Genomic DNA, 16,292 nt, shown 5'->3' with positions numbered 1-16,292 from the left:
AGTTAAACAGTTTTCAAACTATACATCAATTAAATAATTAAATCTTCATCAGAAGACTGATGAAATGACAGACTTCCCCATAATTAAGGAGGAGTCCTTACTTGGCAATTGCTGGAACTGAAATCCCAAAGGATGCACTACAGCAGTAAAACCACTGCATAGAAGTATTTATCAAAACCATAAATTTGACCTTAGTGGGCAAGAAATAGATCTGGCAGTAGCACAAAAATGAGTATACTGCTTTAGATATGGGTCAAAAATGTCTGCACAGCAGTCACTCATCTCAGAAGCTGCTGGATAGCCAGCAGATGTGGTTGATCTAATGCCTAAACAAGAATATGCTAAAAGAAATAATCAAAATGTCTTTCACTGCAGTTTTATCAGAAGGACATCACATTTGCAAAAACGAAAATGAAATACCAGCATCAGCCTTCCCATTTCTACAAAAAGAGCATAATAATCACTACAAAACATATCCAAACATCAAGAAGTAGATAAAATAATCCCCTGAGTAATGAGATCTAGGTTCACCCTTACCTGCAGTAGAGTGTGTCATAATTGTTTACAACCAAACCACAATTCAGGAAAATTTCCTTTTCTCACTCCATGAACAATTCAACTTATTTCAGAAACACAAGATTAGAATAGATGAGTAGATGTGCCTTCTTGCTCTTGTATTCTCTCATTCCTTATTCTGTATGTTCTTGGCTCTACATGTAAATAGCCACAGCTTTTTCAGGCCTTTTGCCCTGGGCTTCAGACACAAACCCTAGGCATGCAGGATTTACCCTCTCTGCATCTCGAGCCATTGCAGCGTGGATTCCTGAATCACAAGAATACTTTTTCATATCCAATGGTCTCATTAGAGAAATATTGCAAGAGACTTGAGTTACTTCCCTCCTTGCCGTAAGTTGACATTTTAGGGTTTTTTTCTTTTAAAAAACTTCAAGATATTAGAAATTAAACCAATAAACTCAAACAAATATGACTGTGATCTTTGTATTAATAAATTTGCTTGTGCAGCTCTTAGCTAAGCAGATATATCATACCCATTATTTCCAGAGGCATTTAATATTAATGGTATTAAATTGATTATTTAAAAAAAAAAAAAACCACAGAGATATAACCTTAGTTATTTAAACCAATGAAGAAGATGGTATCCTCCACTCCAGATATTGACATTAGAATTTTGCATTCATTAGGGGCTATAAAAGGAAACCAGTTTTGATTGAAACACCTATTTCAATGATGCTCATTGTATATAATAAATTGAACCTCTGTAAATGTCACCTGAAAGGATATAAAATTCAATTTTTGTACCATCTGGAATGTATTCCTGATTAAGTTGTTCAGCAACATGATTGTAGCACCTAAACAAACTAATTAACATCAGAATGACACATTTTGCAGTTTCACTGGCATTTGTCTGTGTCCCATTTATTCTACAAAAGTTCCTTCCCAGAATGACCTTATGCTCAAATAGTGCCATGAAGCTAGTGCATGTTAATTCTCTTTTCAAGATGAAGTATATTTTTCATTAGATCTTACACAATGCAACACCTTTACACAGTAGAGTTAAACAGACTGAACAACAAATTAGGTTTGGAACATGAAATCTGGAACATCAAATTCTCTTCAGCTAAACAGCCACAAAGTCTCCTCAGCTACAATAGATTCACACCTCTTTGCTCTTCAATTTCCTTCTTTTCCTTTCCTTTTTTTTTAAGAGAGCACATATTAAGTCATCTTTTCTAAGTCACCTTTTTTGTCTGAGAAATTTAAATTGCAAATAAAAAGAAAATTCTATTTTCCATAGCTTCATCATTATGAATTCACAGGTCATAGCTAATTCTTCTCTAACTTATCATGGAAACAGTCATTGTATTCTATACAGAAACTCCCACACAGATTCTCTGCTCTTGCACGTACCGGTGTCAGCCTAACACAACACCAAAAATACTGTTTGCAAATACCATTGAAAGGCACCCCAACACCATGTTAATCTATGATTAACAGTACCTAACACCAGCCAAGGCCAGAGCCATTATTCTGAAGTGCTGAAGTGTTGTTGCTGTTCAATATTACACTGCATAACTTCAGAGTAAATTGGTTTCCAGGTTTATTGCCAAAGTAATTAAAAATTCAAAAGGTTGCTCTTTGAGCAGAACATTATGGAAAAGTATTAAATACAATTGAACCTGGAGATTATTTCTTTTTATAGTGAGAGAGCAGCATGATGGGAGGAGCAACTTGAATAAGGAAGGTCATATTAGAAGTTCATATTTTAGCAAACAGATTTCAGTGGAACTTCTACTGTAGGAAAGGGCACAAGAAAAACTAAAAGGAGGGAATTGTTTCTAAAACCTTTTTTTAAAAAAACCAAAAAATTACTTCTGACAACTGGTTGAAAGAAAGGGTGAAGGCCAAGGGACTTAAATGGATTATATGATGGGAGCATGAAAACTTATATTTGGTCTGGTTTTGCTTTATATTATTTTCATTCTATTTACTAAAGTACAATTTGATTAGCGTTCCTCCTATTTTTTTAATGTCAGAGAAGATTCTGGAGCATTACTTACAAAAAAAAAAAATTTAAGACCCTTTTGGAATAATAAGGTAGAGGAAGGAGGAGAGGGTGAGAGGGTCCAAACCTCAAAGAAACAAACCCAACCGTTTCATCAAGTTTAATTTCTGCAAGTTGAATTTTACTAGTGCACATCCTCAGAAGACATTATATTTAACTACTGCTATAAAATTAGTAATTTGTAATGTCTAGAAATTGCAGAAGGCCTACAGCCACATCCAGTGCATGATCCATCACTGAGCACATCTCCTCTGGTAGCAGCTGAAGGCATCACCTGGAGCAAACAAACACACAGCAGTGAGGAGAGTTAGAAGTTAAGGGTGTGTAGTCTCCCAAGAGAGATGGTGATCAAAAGGATGTGAAGATGAATAAGAGGTATGTGGGAAGAAACTCTCATTTGAGCTGTACATGAATATATACATTATGTACAGCAGTGAAGAAATGCACTATCACTCTTGCTTTGCTCTCAGTGAAGGCAGTGATTTGTGTTCAACTGAAAATCCATCAATCGAGCAGACAGCACAGGAATTTTGTCTGTAATAGAGATCTAATCTCTAACAAGAGTGAGCAGCAATGAGAGTGGTGTCTCCCTCCTGTTGTCACACAGCTGAACAGTAAAACCCCACCTGTGCACACCCAAAATCCACTGTCAGCCTCCCAGGAGACTTCACCAGGGTCTCCTGTCTTCTGTGCCCCTACACACCCTCTGGGGAGAAAAGCCAGAGACACCTCAAGCTTCCCAGCTGGAATAACTGTCATGATGAAATGTTTAAGACTCTTAATTAAGATAAGGTTTTGAGTCTTCAACTTGTACTAACTTTTTGAATTTAAACACTCCTACCCTAAAACATCCAGGGACACTCACTTGGGGTTTTATCTTGACAGAGACTTGTTTCTATAGATCAAAAATAGTGCAGTAGAAGAGTTGTCCATTACTAAGGCATCATAACAGCTTTAGATCCTCTTCAGTGTCCTTATTATTAAAATGCTTCACCTGACCTCCAACCAAATCTTTTTTGCCTCATGCTGAGCAAATTATTTCTTGCTCTTCTTTCCAGTGGATATGAAAAAAACCCTTCCTCCACATAAAAGTCACGTACATGTGAGTAGATGCACAATGACCTATTCTCTGCTTAGACTAAGGAAGTCCTTTATCCTCCATCTATTGATTTTCCATATTGGTTTTATGGATGCTGCCAACTTTGTCCCTGAACTTTTTGGAGTGGGTAATTATATGGAGCTAATTACAACAATAATTAAACAAAAATAATGGTGTCTGTTTTGTCACTTACATCAGCACAAGTTAGAAAGAGAATAACCTTTTCTTTCATATTGTTAATGTAAATTCAACCAATGCTCTCATTTCAGATTAAAAAAAAAGACACAAGCCCATGCATACACCGTAACATCTTTATTAATACAAATTAGCATTGGCTCTGAGCTTAACTTACTCCATTTGAGATGATTAGATATAATTGCAGAACAATTAAGGATTGACTGACATGTACCAGATGGAATAAATTTGATTTCACAAGTAGCCAGTATAAAGTTCACATAATTAACTCTCATTCTGACATACAACATTTTGTTTGGAAAAGAGCACTAGGTTTCCAGTCTCTCAGCATTTTAATAAGTAAATTATTAGTCAATTTTTTCCTCAGATGGAAGAAATCATTTATTTTGTCAGATAATTCTATCCTCCAACTACAGATCCATCCAATAATTTGGCCTACAGTTCTGTCTCCAGCTTAATAAAGGTGGATGGGAGCCCTACAAACTTTGATCATCCATTGACCAAAGTAAATATTTCTAGGAAAAAAATACATGAAAAAGTATTGTTTCATTAAATTACATAAGCAAAACTTCCTTTGGCTTCAGGGGAAAGGCTAATGAAGTTGGTGCCACGGGTAGATCAGAGAGCTCACATTCACTCAATATGTAAAACTAAGGACAAGGTAATAAACATAAGCTTTTAGAAGTAGTTTCCTACTGAATATATGACTGTGTGTCAGGCAAATTCTTGGCCAAGAAAATTACACAGAGCTCAAATTTTGAGAGCAAAACTTAAATCCAGAATGAGGCACGGTTCACAGCAAAGAATCATGCCATTGAAAAGCCCTGCAGGACAAACAGAAATATCCTTGAAAAAGAAAAGAGCTCATCAATGTTCCCCAGCTGCATAGGTAAGGCATATGAAGCAACAGGAAAGGTGTACACAATACCACAATGCTTCTATACATTTGCCAAATAAAGGCTTTAACATATGGAAAGAAATGCCAGTAACTCACAAATACAAAAGCAGTATAAAAATGGTCTAAAAAAAATTGGAATAGCAAATTATAAAGATAAATGAATATAGCTATTTTCATACTGGATCTGAAATATTTGAGGGATGTAACAACAGAATTAATAATTGTACACTCTAAACAGATGAAGACTCCTTTGTGCAGGAGTACGTAACACCATGTATTGCTGCAGATGGAGGGCTGGCTTACACACATTAGAAATTATGGGGTCCATATTTAAGCACATACAAAACTTCAGGAAAACAGTCTGTGTTTTTGTCTACATGCTTTAATGCCTATACTCTGGACTGTGACAATTAGAACCTAATTTCATTTCAAGACAGAATGAGATCAAAACAATTAATGAGCTTATGTATGGATGTAGCAAACTGTCATCCTGCAGCGAAGAATTAAAAGGTCACGTTACAATAACAGCTTCGTTCCTCTCATATGGAATGGTTAACACTAAAAATTATGTTTCCAATTTCAGAAAAGTAGTAAATGAAAAAAGACAGGCAAAATTAATTTATTTCATATGGGTAGTTTCACTGCTGCTAAAATCAGAAAAAAAAGAATACTAATAAAAAAGGTGTATATAGGTATATTTATTTTATTTCTGATCAAATACAATTTCTTTAGCCCTGAAAAAAGCATTACAATTGTATTTGTGCATCTGTAACATAAGTGAAGAAGGATCTTGACCTCTATGTTGTTTATAAAGCAGTTAAAGGGGAAACAGTTGCTCATTAGATTTCTACTGACAACAGCAGCTGTGGGAGAGCTGTGTTTATTTCGCTTTTGCACCCAAGATGACTTGAATCTATATCATCCTTTTCCCAGGAGACTGCCTTAATCACCATAGTGTAGCTATTGGAGGGTGCTCAGTTTATCAAGAAAATTATAATTGAAGGTAATTGAAGGGAAAATGTTTCAAACTTTCACAGTAAACAGGCCTACATCACCTATGTCCTTCTTATTCTCAATCAAATTTTTCATTAACTGCAGTGGAACTTCCTGGCAGAATTCAAACAGTGAATATTCAAAGGAGATCCTCCTCCCCACTTCAGAAATAAGATCTGAGCAAAATTTCAGCAGTGGTAAGTTTCAACTATGACATTTGAAAAGTCTGTCTGCATTGTATGCCTACTCAATGGGCAGATATTGAATTAAAATTACCATTTATTATTGTATGAAGTTGGATTTTCAAAAGCATTCATGACTGAAGACTTAATAAACTCATGGGACACCACCAAGAGCTATCTCATTCTGGTCAGAGCAAATGCAAACATGGTACTGCTTAAAAACAAACAAGCCAACAGAAATCAGTCACCTGCCAGACAGCATCACAATTTTCCCTGACAGAATGTCAACAGAAGTTTAAAATTGTAATCAATTCATTTTGAGAGATACAGTTTCTTTTTCTTTCTTTAATGGAAAAAGAGAACAATAGGAAGAAAAAAAAGTGAATGTTGCCTGCCAAGAATTCAATGCTGAATAAACAACCATACCTGGAATTCTTATTATGGTGTTTGATTTCCCAAACACCATAATTGGTGTTTTTCTATCATGTATGACAACACAAGAACATATTAATGGAGGAAATTTTTAATTTTTTCAACCAGCATCTCGGATAAAATATGGGTCCCAATTAAATTTGGTGTGACATATTAACCAAACAATGAATACCCAGTAGTTTTTACACATAGGGCAAAAAGACCTTAGTCTTTTGATAGCTTCATGATATCTAGCAGAATTTTCAGAACGACAAATAAATAGACCCAAAATACCGTGATGTACTGAAAAAGTTTCTTAATTCTGCTAAATTGGTCTGGATACTCATACCTTTGGCATAATTTATACTAAAGCAGCTAACTTCCACAGTACTAATTTTGTGTCTATCATCTTGTTTAGAAACACCTTTTAAATGTAATTATAAACCACAAGATAAAAGTTCCACAAAAACGTTGAGATTAACTGAAGTATACCCTAATAAAAGGGAATTTTGTCAACTGCCAGGTGGTATTTTTGCTACTATTTCTCTGCATTGTGATTGTCATATTAAGTAAGAAGAGCAAAAAGTGAAACACCAAAGCAAAACTGGAAGATGAAGGATTTCAATTCAAACCTGTTGATTTATAAACCTCTTAACTGAGCATATGATCAGAATCACTTGCAAACAAATTCAAGGGTCAGACTAAAAGCTTTGCTTCACTTCCTAGACCCTTAGATAAATATATTCCTTACACATAAAATATAATAGTCACTACAAAAACAGACGTGACCCAACTAAATAAAAGTACACAACCACTTTGTGTCATAAGAACGAACAATTATTTGGCTACTCATCTTTTCTATGTGTTACTCTTCTGTTCATCTAATAGATTTTTAAGTCAGAACATACCATAAGAATCACTTATTTTGATCCTCTATGAAGTGTACTATTTTCTTTATCAAGCCTGTAACTTCTCATGAGCTATATAATTGAGGGAAAAATAAACTGTTGCAGCTTTTCATTATGAAATTTTATCGCCAAAGGAATCTATCACTGAAAGCTTAAATTTAAATGGAATTTCTACTGAGTAAATGAAATCTTATAAATTGGTTTCATCAGGTTTCTGATGGTTTGTTGTCAACCAAAAGCTAGGAATTCTAGCTTAGTTCTAGCAAGTACATAGTTCATAAATGTTCCACTCTGAGTGGAGTAAACAAAAATTCACAGAATGGGTCATGTTGGAAGGGACCACAGTGGGTCATCTGGTCCAACCTCCCTGCTCAAGCAGGGTTTTCCCAGAGCACACTGCACAGGACAGCATTCTCTGAAAGCATTGCATGAATTAACAGTGATGCAGTTCAAATCACTAAATCTACAACCAATAATAGTGACATTTATTCTATTAATAATGCTGGGATCAGCATGTGCCATGGGCATACTGTGCCAGGAATCATTTATATGTGGTAAATGTGATAAACCATGATCTGCATCATCTGTGTCCAACTGGAGGATAAACCCAGCAGGTGTTGTGTGAAATTCCCTGCAGATACAATGCTGAGCATAACCTATGCTAACATAAGTGCTGCCTTGAACAAGTGAACATCTCTTGATGTGCCATTCCAACAAACATTTCTGCTCTAATCAGAGGATTGAATAAAGGATTAGTGACCTAAAACACTCAGTGTCATATAAAGGAAAGTTTTATTCAGATGTGACAAAATTCACCCTTTGCCATTTGTTCTTTTTTATAAAGAATTAACATTCTCACTGTGAGATCAATTTGCTCAACAAGTTATCACATTAACCTTAGTAATTTTCTTTCAAAGCAGTCTTGGAAATTCACATTTTTTTACACACACTTGAAAATTCAATCAAAATGACACTGCCTGCTTTTCGACAATCAAAAACGACCTCAAATTTACAACTGAATACCTTCCCACCTCTTACCTTGGGATAATACTTCAGAAGGCAACTGCAATTCAGATTCATTGCATTCATGTACTTCAAACCTGTGGCTATTTACTAGCAGGGAGAAGTTCAAACATTACAGTTCTTATTGGAGGGAAATTCTGAAGATCAAATTGTATGTTCAACAACCACATTTTTCCTCTGTGGTTGCAGTCTTCTGAAATCTGAGAGTCCTGCTGTTGAAACTCCCTCCCACAAATCCGAAGAAGGGTAAGTGACCTACCTTAGAGAGCCCTCCTACTTCCAAATAGAAGCAGATAATGAAAACATTCCAGGTGACCCACAGGGCAGTCCACACCGTGTACTAAACACAAAGCCGGATGCGAGCAAGAAAGAGAGAAAAGTAAAATGTTAAGATGAAACGACTTCATACTGAGCAGATCAATAATAAAAAACTGATATCAATAAGCATTGTTCTTCTGGGAACAGCCAAGAACAGAGAGTTCAGAAAAGGAGCTCCCTCTGCAGAAGTCCCCTAAGAACCACCGGAAATTACAAATTCAATATTCATTGCTGTACTAAATAAATACCAATAAAACAGATTTATTTTTTTACAGTTTTACACTATCCTATTGATATCAATTAAGTACAAAATGCTGACTGGTTTCGAGACAACTCTGAGTCATTTTTAAATCACAATTTAGCTCTCCTAAAGGAAATTTCAGATAAGCAAAATACCTTAAATAAGTAAATATTACTGAAATAACATTTAAATATTGTGAAGAAAGGTACAAGAAAAAACCTCACCACCAAAAAACCCAGATCTATTGATCTGGTAATTTAGATTTTTTTTTCTTTTTAAACAAATAGGTAAAATGTAAATCTGACCTCTTGAGAATCTTTCACAGTAAAGCATACTTTATTACATTAAAAATAGCTCACTACTTCTCCAAGCCTTTTGCCATGAATCTGATCCTACAAAGCACACTTAACAATTTAACATACCCATACCTCTCCTGGGTTCTCCAGCATGATACTGAACTCATACAGCACCCACAGCATGAATGGGATATTAATTCAACTACTTCAAATCATCTTTTGCATTTTACCTGTCAGCACAAGAGACTGGCACCATTTCTCTATGGGTGCTCTGTTGACTGACATACAGCTGTACCCTATTCCAAAGGAACTCTCCAGGCACTCCACCTCAGGAGCATCTCATCCTTATGGGCCAAGTGTCCATGCAGCCATGCTGGAGCAGCATCCACTGGAACAAATGCAGTGAGCGGCAACACTGCCACTTCACATTTACACACTTGGAGCCTTCACAGTGGAGAAAACCACTGCTAAGAGCTTTTGCAAGTCTACTTAGCTATGGCCAGATAAGGATTAGTACCTATTGTTTTCTTCAATATAATCCTTAAAGCTCCACATCTTGAACTACAATGCATTGCACAGGAGCCATCAGTTTGGCCTTCTTGGGCAGTTTTGGGTTTTGTTCCCCTCTTCGTTCCTCTCCCTGTCATGTACAATGAAAGGTTCAGGTAAAGAGGATTGAACTTTTTCCCCTCCTTGATTACTCCCCCCCTGCATGGGGCCATTTCTGTACATCAAAAAGGTCAACTGCATTAATATAATTTCTTCTGAGGTATATGGGCAGCTGGGCAATGGTCCAAGAAGTAGGTCACTAAGAACCAAAACAAGAGTAACACTCCTGGGCCATTTCCTCTGTCTTACAGAGAAGGGCAGTGGGGCAGCTGAAGGCTGGGTTATTATAAAATAGACAAAGCTGTTGTGGTCTGTGAGATCTGTACTGTTCATATGACTAACCTAGAGCATATCATGTTTTACTACATTTGTTGACTTTGTAGTAACTTGATGCCATCATCAACTACTGATTTTCTAGCATTTATATTTAGAACATTATGTGCAGAGAGTACAAAATTAATGAACTCACACAATTCCAGTTGCACGTAAAAAGCAGAATTTAGACTATTTGAAGTATTTTCCTTTTTAAGAAAGAATTTTTTATCTCTCTGTGAACTAAATCTGTCACCACAACAAAAGGAATTCTATTTGATCTGCCAGACCAAGCCAAATCTGTTAATGGCCTCATTCTGTCCCATAGGCACCAATGCTGTACTATTCAGGCAAAAACTGCCAGAGCCTGCTTTCCCAGGCCAAGCTATGCTGTTTTACACAGTTAGGACCAGTTTGGCTCCTGCTCCACCATGAGGATTACTGAAAGAGAAGTGCAGGTGAAAAGCAGGTGTGCACCTTGAAACCCAGCTGCTGTGAATGGAGAGGCTCTTCCTACACTCTCACTGAGCTGCAGAGATCTAAATTTGAGATCCATTTGCTTTGTAAACATAACAATTACATTATATTCAGTAATTAGTACTATATCATTTTTTCTAAGTAGGAAAGTAGGTAGTTATTGTCTTCTTGGATATTCAAGGAGCAAATTCTTTCCTTGCATAGTTTTATAGATACTTAAGGAAAGGTTATAAGACAGCAAAGGTAAGAAAGCAAAATTAGGAAATATCAGAATTTGGGCTATGCATGCCAACTTAATTTTTCTGTTTTGTGGCTGTGCAATACAATTCAAACATTAGTAAAATCATCATAGATATATTTTTCTTTTAAAAGATCTTACCTCCCCTAACACATTTTATGAACAACTCGCTCAATACTTCTTTTCTCCTTGTGGCTCAGACCCTGCTCTGAGGACAGAATATTAATTTCCTCATGAGGTTTTCTAAGATGCTCATCACTGTAATGTGTGACAGCTGCACAAACATTAACTAATTTATTTTATGTTATAAGGGAATGATACAGCTCTCAGAATGCAAATGATGTTCTGATACATGCAAAGATTACATTCAGAAATATTCATACATTATAAGCATCCAACTTGAGGTCCTTAAGAGTTCATTTTTCAGAATACTTGAGGTTATAAACTCATTTTGTAAACTCAGTGTTCAGCTTCCTGTGGCTGAATGTGGCAGCACTTGTGCAAATCAGACCACAAGGTCTCAAGACAAGAATCCAGAATGCAAGGGGAAAACAAAGCATGTGACAGGTTTTGTTAAAGTGACTCACTTTGTGTCAAAATAGGTTTCAGTGAGAGAGCAGAGATAAAACTCAGCTACTGAGTACAGCCTTCACAGCAAAAGCAATCCTTTTTTTCTTGGTAGCATGTGCCTCACTCTTCCCATTGTCTTCTGCTTTCTGTGAAATCAGGTTTCTATTCTACATCTGTGATCACCAGAAAATCCCCAAATGTCTATCCTTTCTACTGAAACTGAGGCAAAATATAAGAATTAGTAGGTGTCTATCTAGTTCAAATCTGCAAATATACAGAAGAATCATAGTAAGACTGCAAAGTAAGACTGAAAAGGGCTTTGAAAGCAACTTTTCTAAATTTTGAGTATTTCTTTCTGAAAAAACTGTTATACTTTCTGACATTATATGCATTGAATAAATTCATATGTATATACCTTTTAGGTTAAAAAAACCCAAAACCACCAAGCAATATTCCATTATGTAGCATCACACTAACACCTGCTTGAGTCATTAAAAAAGGTGTAACTTTTAGATGCATGATCCAGATTTCTTATTTTTGCTAGCAGAGCAACAGTCTGAATTCTCTGTGGCCATCCTCTGTGTGAAGGGGCACTTTATGCATGCTGGCCATTTTCTCTCAGTGTAGGAATGGTTAAGGTCTGAGACATCAGGCCCACACTGACCCTCAGGTTTCACTTCCCTCCCAGGCACCTAACCTGTTTCATGATCTGACCTGCCATTTAACCTCTCCCACTCTGTGTCCTGAACAGTATCCTGTCCATCCTGCTGGGTCTGCTCACTCTCGCTTCCCCACACCCAGCAATCCCTGCCTAGTTCTTTGGCCACCCACATCCTGATCACCCCAGCTCAGCTGGCCTCATACTCAGAGTCACAACCCTCACCACATCTGGCACGAAAAAGGAATTTTCCACACAGGTTGAATCAAAAAGCAGAGTTGGTATTTTTATGCTATATCCCAAATGATGCACCACTTAAAAATCGCCTGGACATTTTTGTAACAGTTTCCTTCTAGAGGAAGGACCTAGGACCAGGTCATAATCCTTGCTTATTTCTCCCACGATGCACTACATTTTTTTCTTGCTCTTGGCCTTTTGCACTAATGACTGTATACTATTGTGAGGAAGCATTTGAAGTCTTACTAATAAAGTGGAGGGGGTACTCACTAAACCTTAAAGGTAAAACATCTAATAAATATCTCCTTTCATAATGTCAGCCTCTCTACAACAGCGAGATTTGACTCTACAACCTCTTGACTCTAGAATCATATTGAAACCAATGCAGAGATGCATTTAATATATCCATGAAATACAAACACTTCTAAGTTAAAACAATTGCATTGGATGGACACAATATCACAAGAACAACTGGTTAAGGAAAACAAAAAAGGGAATTTTATAATTTGAATATTACAAGGATTATGGGATAAGTTTAGCTTTAATGAATAAACTGTCTCAAGAGTACATTTCAATCTGAAGTGCAGCAACTACTGTGACAGTGTCATTCATGGCATTAGAGGGAATGAATGTTGGCTTGAGGATACTTCAAGGGAAAGGAGCAACCACTGAGTTGCCAAATCATCCCCCTGTATACCTGGCATCAGTGCTTGCAGAGCCTTATTAGCCATATTTATGAAAGATGGCAAGGGAAGTGACATAAATCAGCATGATGGAGCAGTAACAACACAGGACTTACCAGGAAGGATAATTCAAAAAGTAATGTTGGAAGCCTAAATATTTCACATGTGTTTTCCTGTTTGTATAACATTTGCTTGAATATGGAATAAAGTATCCTGAACAGCCTTTCTTCTGCTGTTCTGTTTTTTCATTTGTTTGGGGTTTTTTTAAGAAACTCTTTCCTGACTTTTCAACTATATCCATTGCCTATATACTATATTTTTTTTAATAGAATATATTAAGGCAAGTAAAGCAGAGATTTCCACCATAGATTCTCCATATTTAAATGTATTATTTTCATCCCTTGCTATTTATTAACTTTTTTTTTCAGCTTTGAGCCTGGCTTTTGCAGTTTTAGCTATATGACTCATCATTCAGAAGCCTTTTGAAGTCCTATATCAGAAGTAGCAGAGGGAGAAGATCCCCAGCTTTAACAAGTATCCTGCCATCATCATTAATCGATTTTAACAGAAAATCTTGCTGGTGATAGCAAGATCTGTTAATAAAAGAAAAGCATGAACAAGGAAACAGATCACAGCAGAGCTCTGGAGCTTCATGACTAGAGTGCAACAGCGTAGCTAGAACTGAAATTCAGCTGTTTCTTTCTTCTTTGCAAATGTTTGGGTAAGTTTCAAATGAGCTAATGTGGGAAAATTAGGAATCAGCTCTGCACTTTTATGCCCCCTGGGAACTTTGCATAGATTTAATTCAGTCACAAAATATTCAAATACTGAAAATAGCACATCTGCTTAGTGACAGGACAAATTGTTCACAACATTTATCTAAATTACTAATTAATACAAAACCTATTAGAAATAATTATTGGATTTAAACTAATTAGGACACTTGGAGTCAATGTTGTTACTCCCTCTCTCTCTCTGTTTCCTAAGCTCTGAGGACTTGGTATTTTAAGTATGAGCAAGTGAAATTCCAGATTTATTTCAGAATCACCATCCATATAGTCCTGTATCTGAGGGACTGTATGCAGTGAACATGAATCACTATCTTTAACTACTTGGCATAAGAATTCCATCTCAGCAGAGATGCCTCATGTATCAGCCACTGCATGCTCTTAGATAGTGAGACTTTTTTTTTTTTTGGTAGAAAGCTCTCATGACAAATTTTATATCACTCAAACTAATTTCTTTATTCAGACTTTTAATCTACAATGACTATATTTATGGTGCCATAGTGAACATATTTATGTGGTCACTAAATCCTAATGATAAACTGGCCAGCCTGGGTTCAATGGCAGTGGAAGAGCCAGAGGCATGCAACTGCTATTGTTTTTATCAGTTTCTATTGCAGCCCTCACTGAATTTCCTGGCTCTATGTACCTCCAACAAAAGCCTGCTCAATTGTGCCTGCAGAAGCACTCATATTTGACTGCAGTATAGATGTGCTTCAAATTATGGCCCTACATGTATTACATTTATTCACTTACTTTCCCATTCCTTGCATATTTCAAAATTTGAGGAGATTGAAAATGACATACACAGCATAGGATGATAAAGTGAAAGCTTTTGTGTAACTTCACTTATCAGGGAAACCTTCAGGCACAGACTTCATTGCACAGAAGACAGATTAAAAACATTCTCTTGAGGTTAAACAATGGCTCTAGAGCTGGTCACCTGGCGTCAGGATCACCATCAGAATATGGCAGATTATCATGAGGACAATTTGTGTGCGCACATGCCAGATTAATTTTGTGAAGACAGTTTACAGAAGTAAACCATTGTGTCTGACATGATTCTCTCTTTACTTCAGTTTTTTAATATTTTGATGGGATCATCTGCATTAGTGAAGCTGATTTCCAGGGAAGTCATCTGGAAAAGACAATGGACACTAAGCATAATTTTCTTGAAGAAATTAGTTACTTTTCCAGTTAAACTGGATTAAATTTAATTTAAATCAGAAAAGTACATAAGAGTACATAAAAGCATGACTCAAAATACTTCTTCAGCCACCAACATAGTATCAAATTCTTGGGATGCTAACCCCTAACAAATCTAGGGACTTAGATGTGGTTGAAAGTGGACCTATGAACATGGAGGGCCATGAATCTTCTCCATAAATGTGAAGCCTGATTCACTACTCAGAGCCTTGGTAAGAATCTCTCCACATTGTGTTTAATACTGAAATTCAGGACACTACTGAAGATTTGCATTAAACAGACTTTAAAGTCAGCAGTAAAAATCTACAGGTGGGCAATCACTTGTGCCTTAGCGAATACAGCCAGTATGCAGCTGGCACTGGTAAGGGTCTTTACTGTCAGTACCACTGACTCCTTCTGGGGCTTTTGGGGACAGTGGACAAAGCTAAACCGTGGCTGGCACAGCCTTAGGAAGCCCAGCTTCTGGGGAGCATGTGTTCATCTAGACTGGAAGATCCTCAGGCTATGCTCAACAAGAACTTGAAGCTGGTGTGACCCTGCACTGCTGTGGAAAGACTCCATGCACTTCTCTCCTTCCTCTGGCTACTTCTTCCCATTTCCGCTCTCCCATCTCCTGGAAAAAGCAAAGCAGATTAAAGAGCTCACCGACACTTAAATTAACACCTGTAAAGAAAATAGGTGCTTTTAACTTGGATCTGTTCTGGTTTGACAGTTTACCAAGTGGCTGAACTGATACCTGTGCTGGTGCAAACAGAGGAACGACACAGGGACTGAAGGCAGCAGCTGAGCAAAGGGAGTTTTGCTTATGCTGGCTTGAGGTATTCACTGAATTCAACCTGAGGGCAAGGCTAGACATGAGGCTGAACTGACAAGTTTGGAGCTAGCAACAAGAGAAGTCTTGCTACTCCTCCTTTCCTCTCCACCTCCACATGTTTGCTGTTCATAAATATGCAGTCCCAATCCCTGCCTTATGCCAACCTTGGCAACCATTGGAACCTCACAGACTGGATTCAGGTCACCAGTTTAGCAAAAAAATCTCCACTTTTTGCTAGGTTGGTTTTCTGACAGCTTAGAAATGGAACTGACTTACTGACAGATCCAGTTAACTCCTGCCAGAAATGGGGGAGAGGATCTGGGGAAGTGTTCAGTCAGGGAACAGTGGGAACAGGAAGATATGACAGCCACCCTATTCTGCTGGTGTGGAGTTGTGAGATCAGTTAGAGACACCTCATGTTACAGACTCCCTTCAGACTTCAGGATTTGGCTCAAAGTACTCCTACTTCCCTGTTAACCCTACCTTAGTAAGGATATAACCACAGATCACTCAGAGAGGTGGTGATGGGATGAAGAAGTGGGTAATCACAGAACA

The 16,292-nt window shown here is 37.1% G+C and overlaps 1 protein-coding gene across 3 annotated transcripts in view; it reads right to left on the bottom strand.

Annotated features, from left to right (window-relative positions):
- Positions 1 to 16,292, bottom strand: part of NKAIN3 (sodium/potassium transporting ATPase interacting 3) — a 335,352-nt gene that overhangs the window by 160,812 nt on the left and 158,248 nt on the right. For all 3 annotated transcript variants that reach the window (XM_066546904.1, XM_066546886.1, XM_066546896.1), the window contains exon 3: positions 8,553 to 8,633. In XM_066546904.1, coding sequence (XP_066403001.1) covers positions 8,553 to 8,633 — 81 coding nt within the window. The remainder of the gene's footprint in view (positions 1 to 8,552; positions 8,634 to 16,292) is intronic.

Source organism: Molothrus aeneus, chromosome 1, assembly GCF_037042795.1.
Source record: "Molothrus aeneus isolate 106 chromosome 1, BPBGC_Maene_1.0, whole genome shotgun sequence".
In the NCBI taxonomy this organism is placed as follows: Eukaryota; Metazoa; Chordata; class Aves; order Passeriformes; family Icteridae; genus Molothrus; species Molothrus aeneus.
Note: the sequence above shows the minus strand (reverse complement) of the source record. Positions and strands in the feature narration are given on the sequence as shown.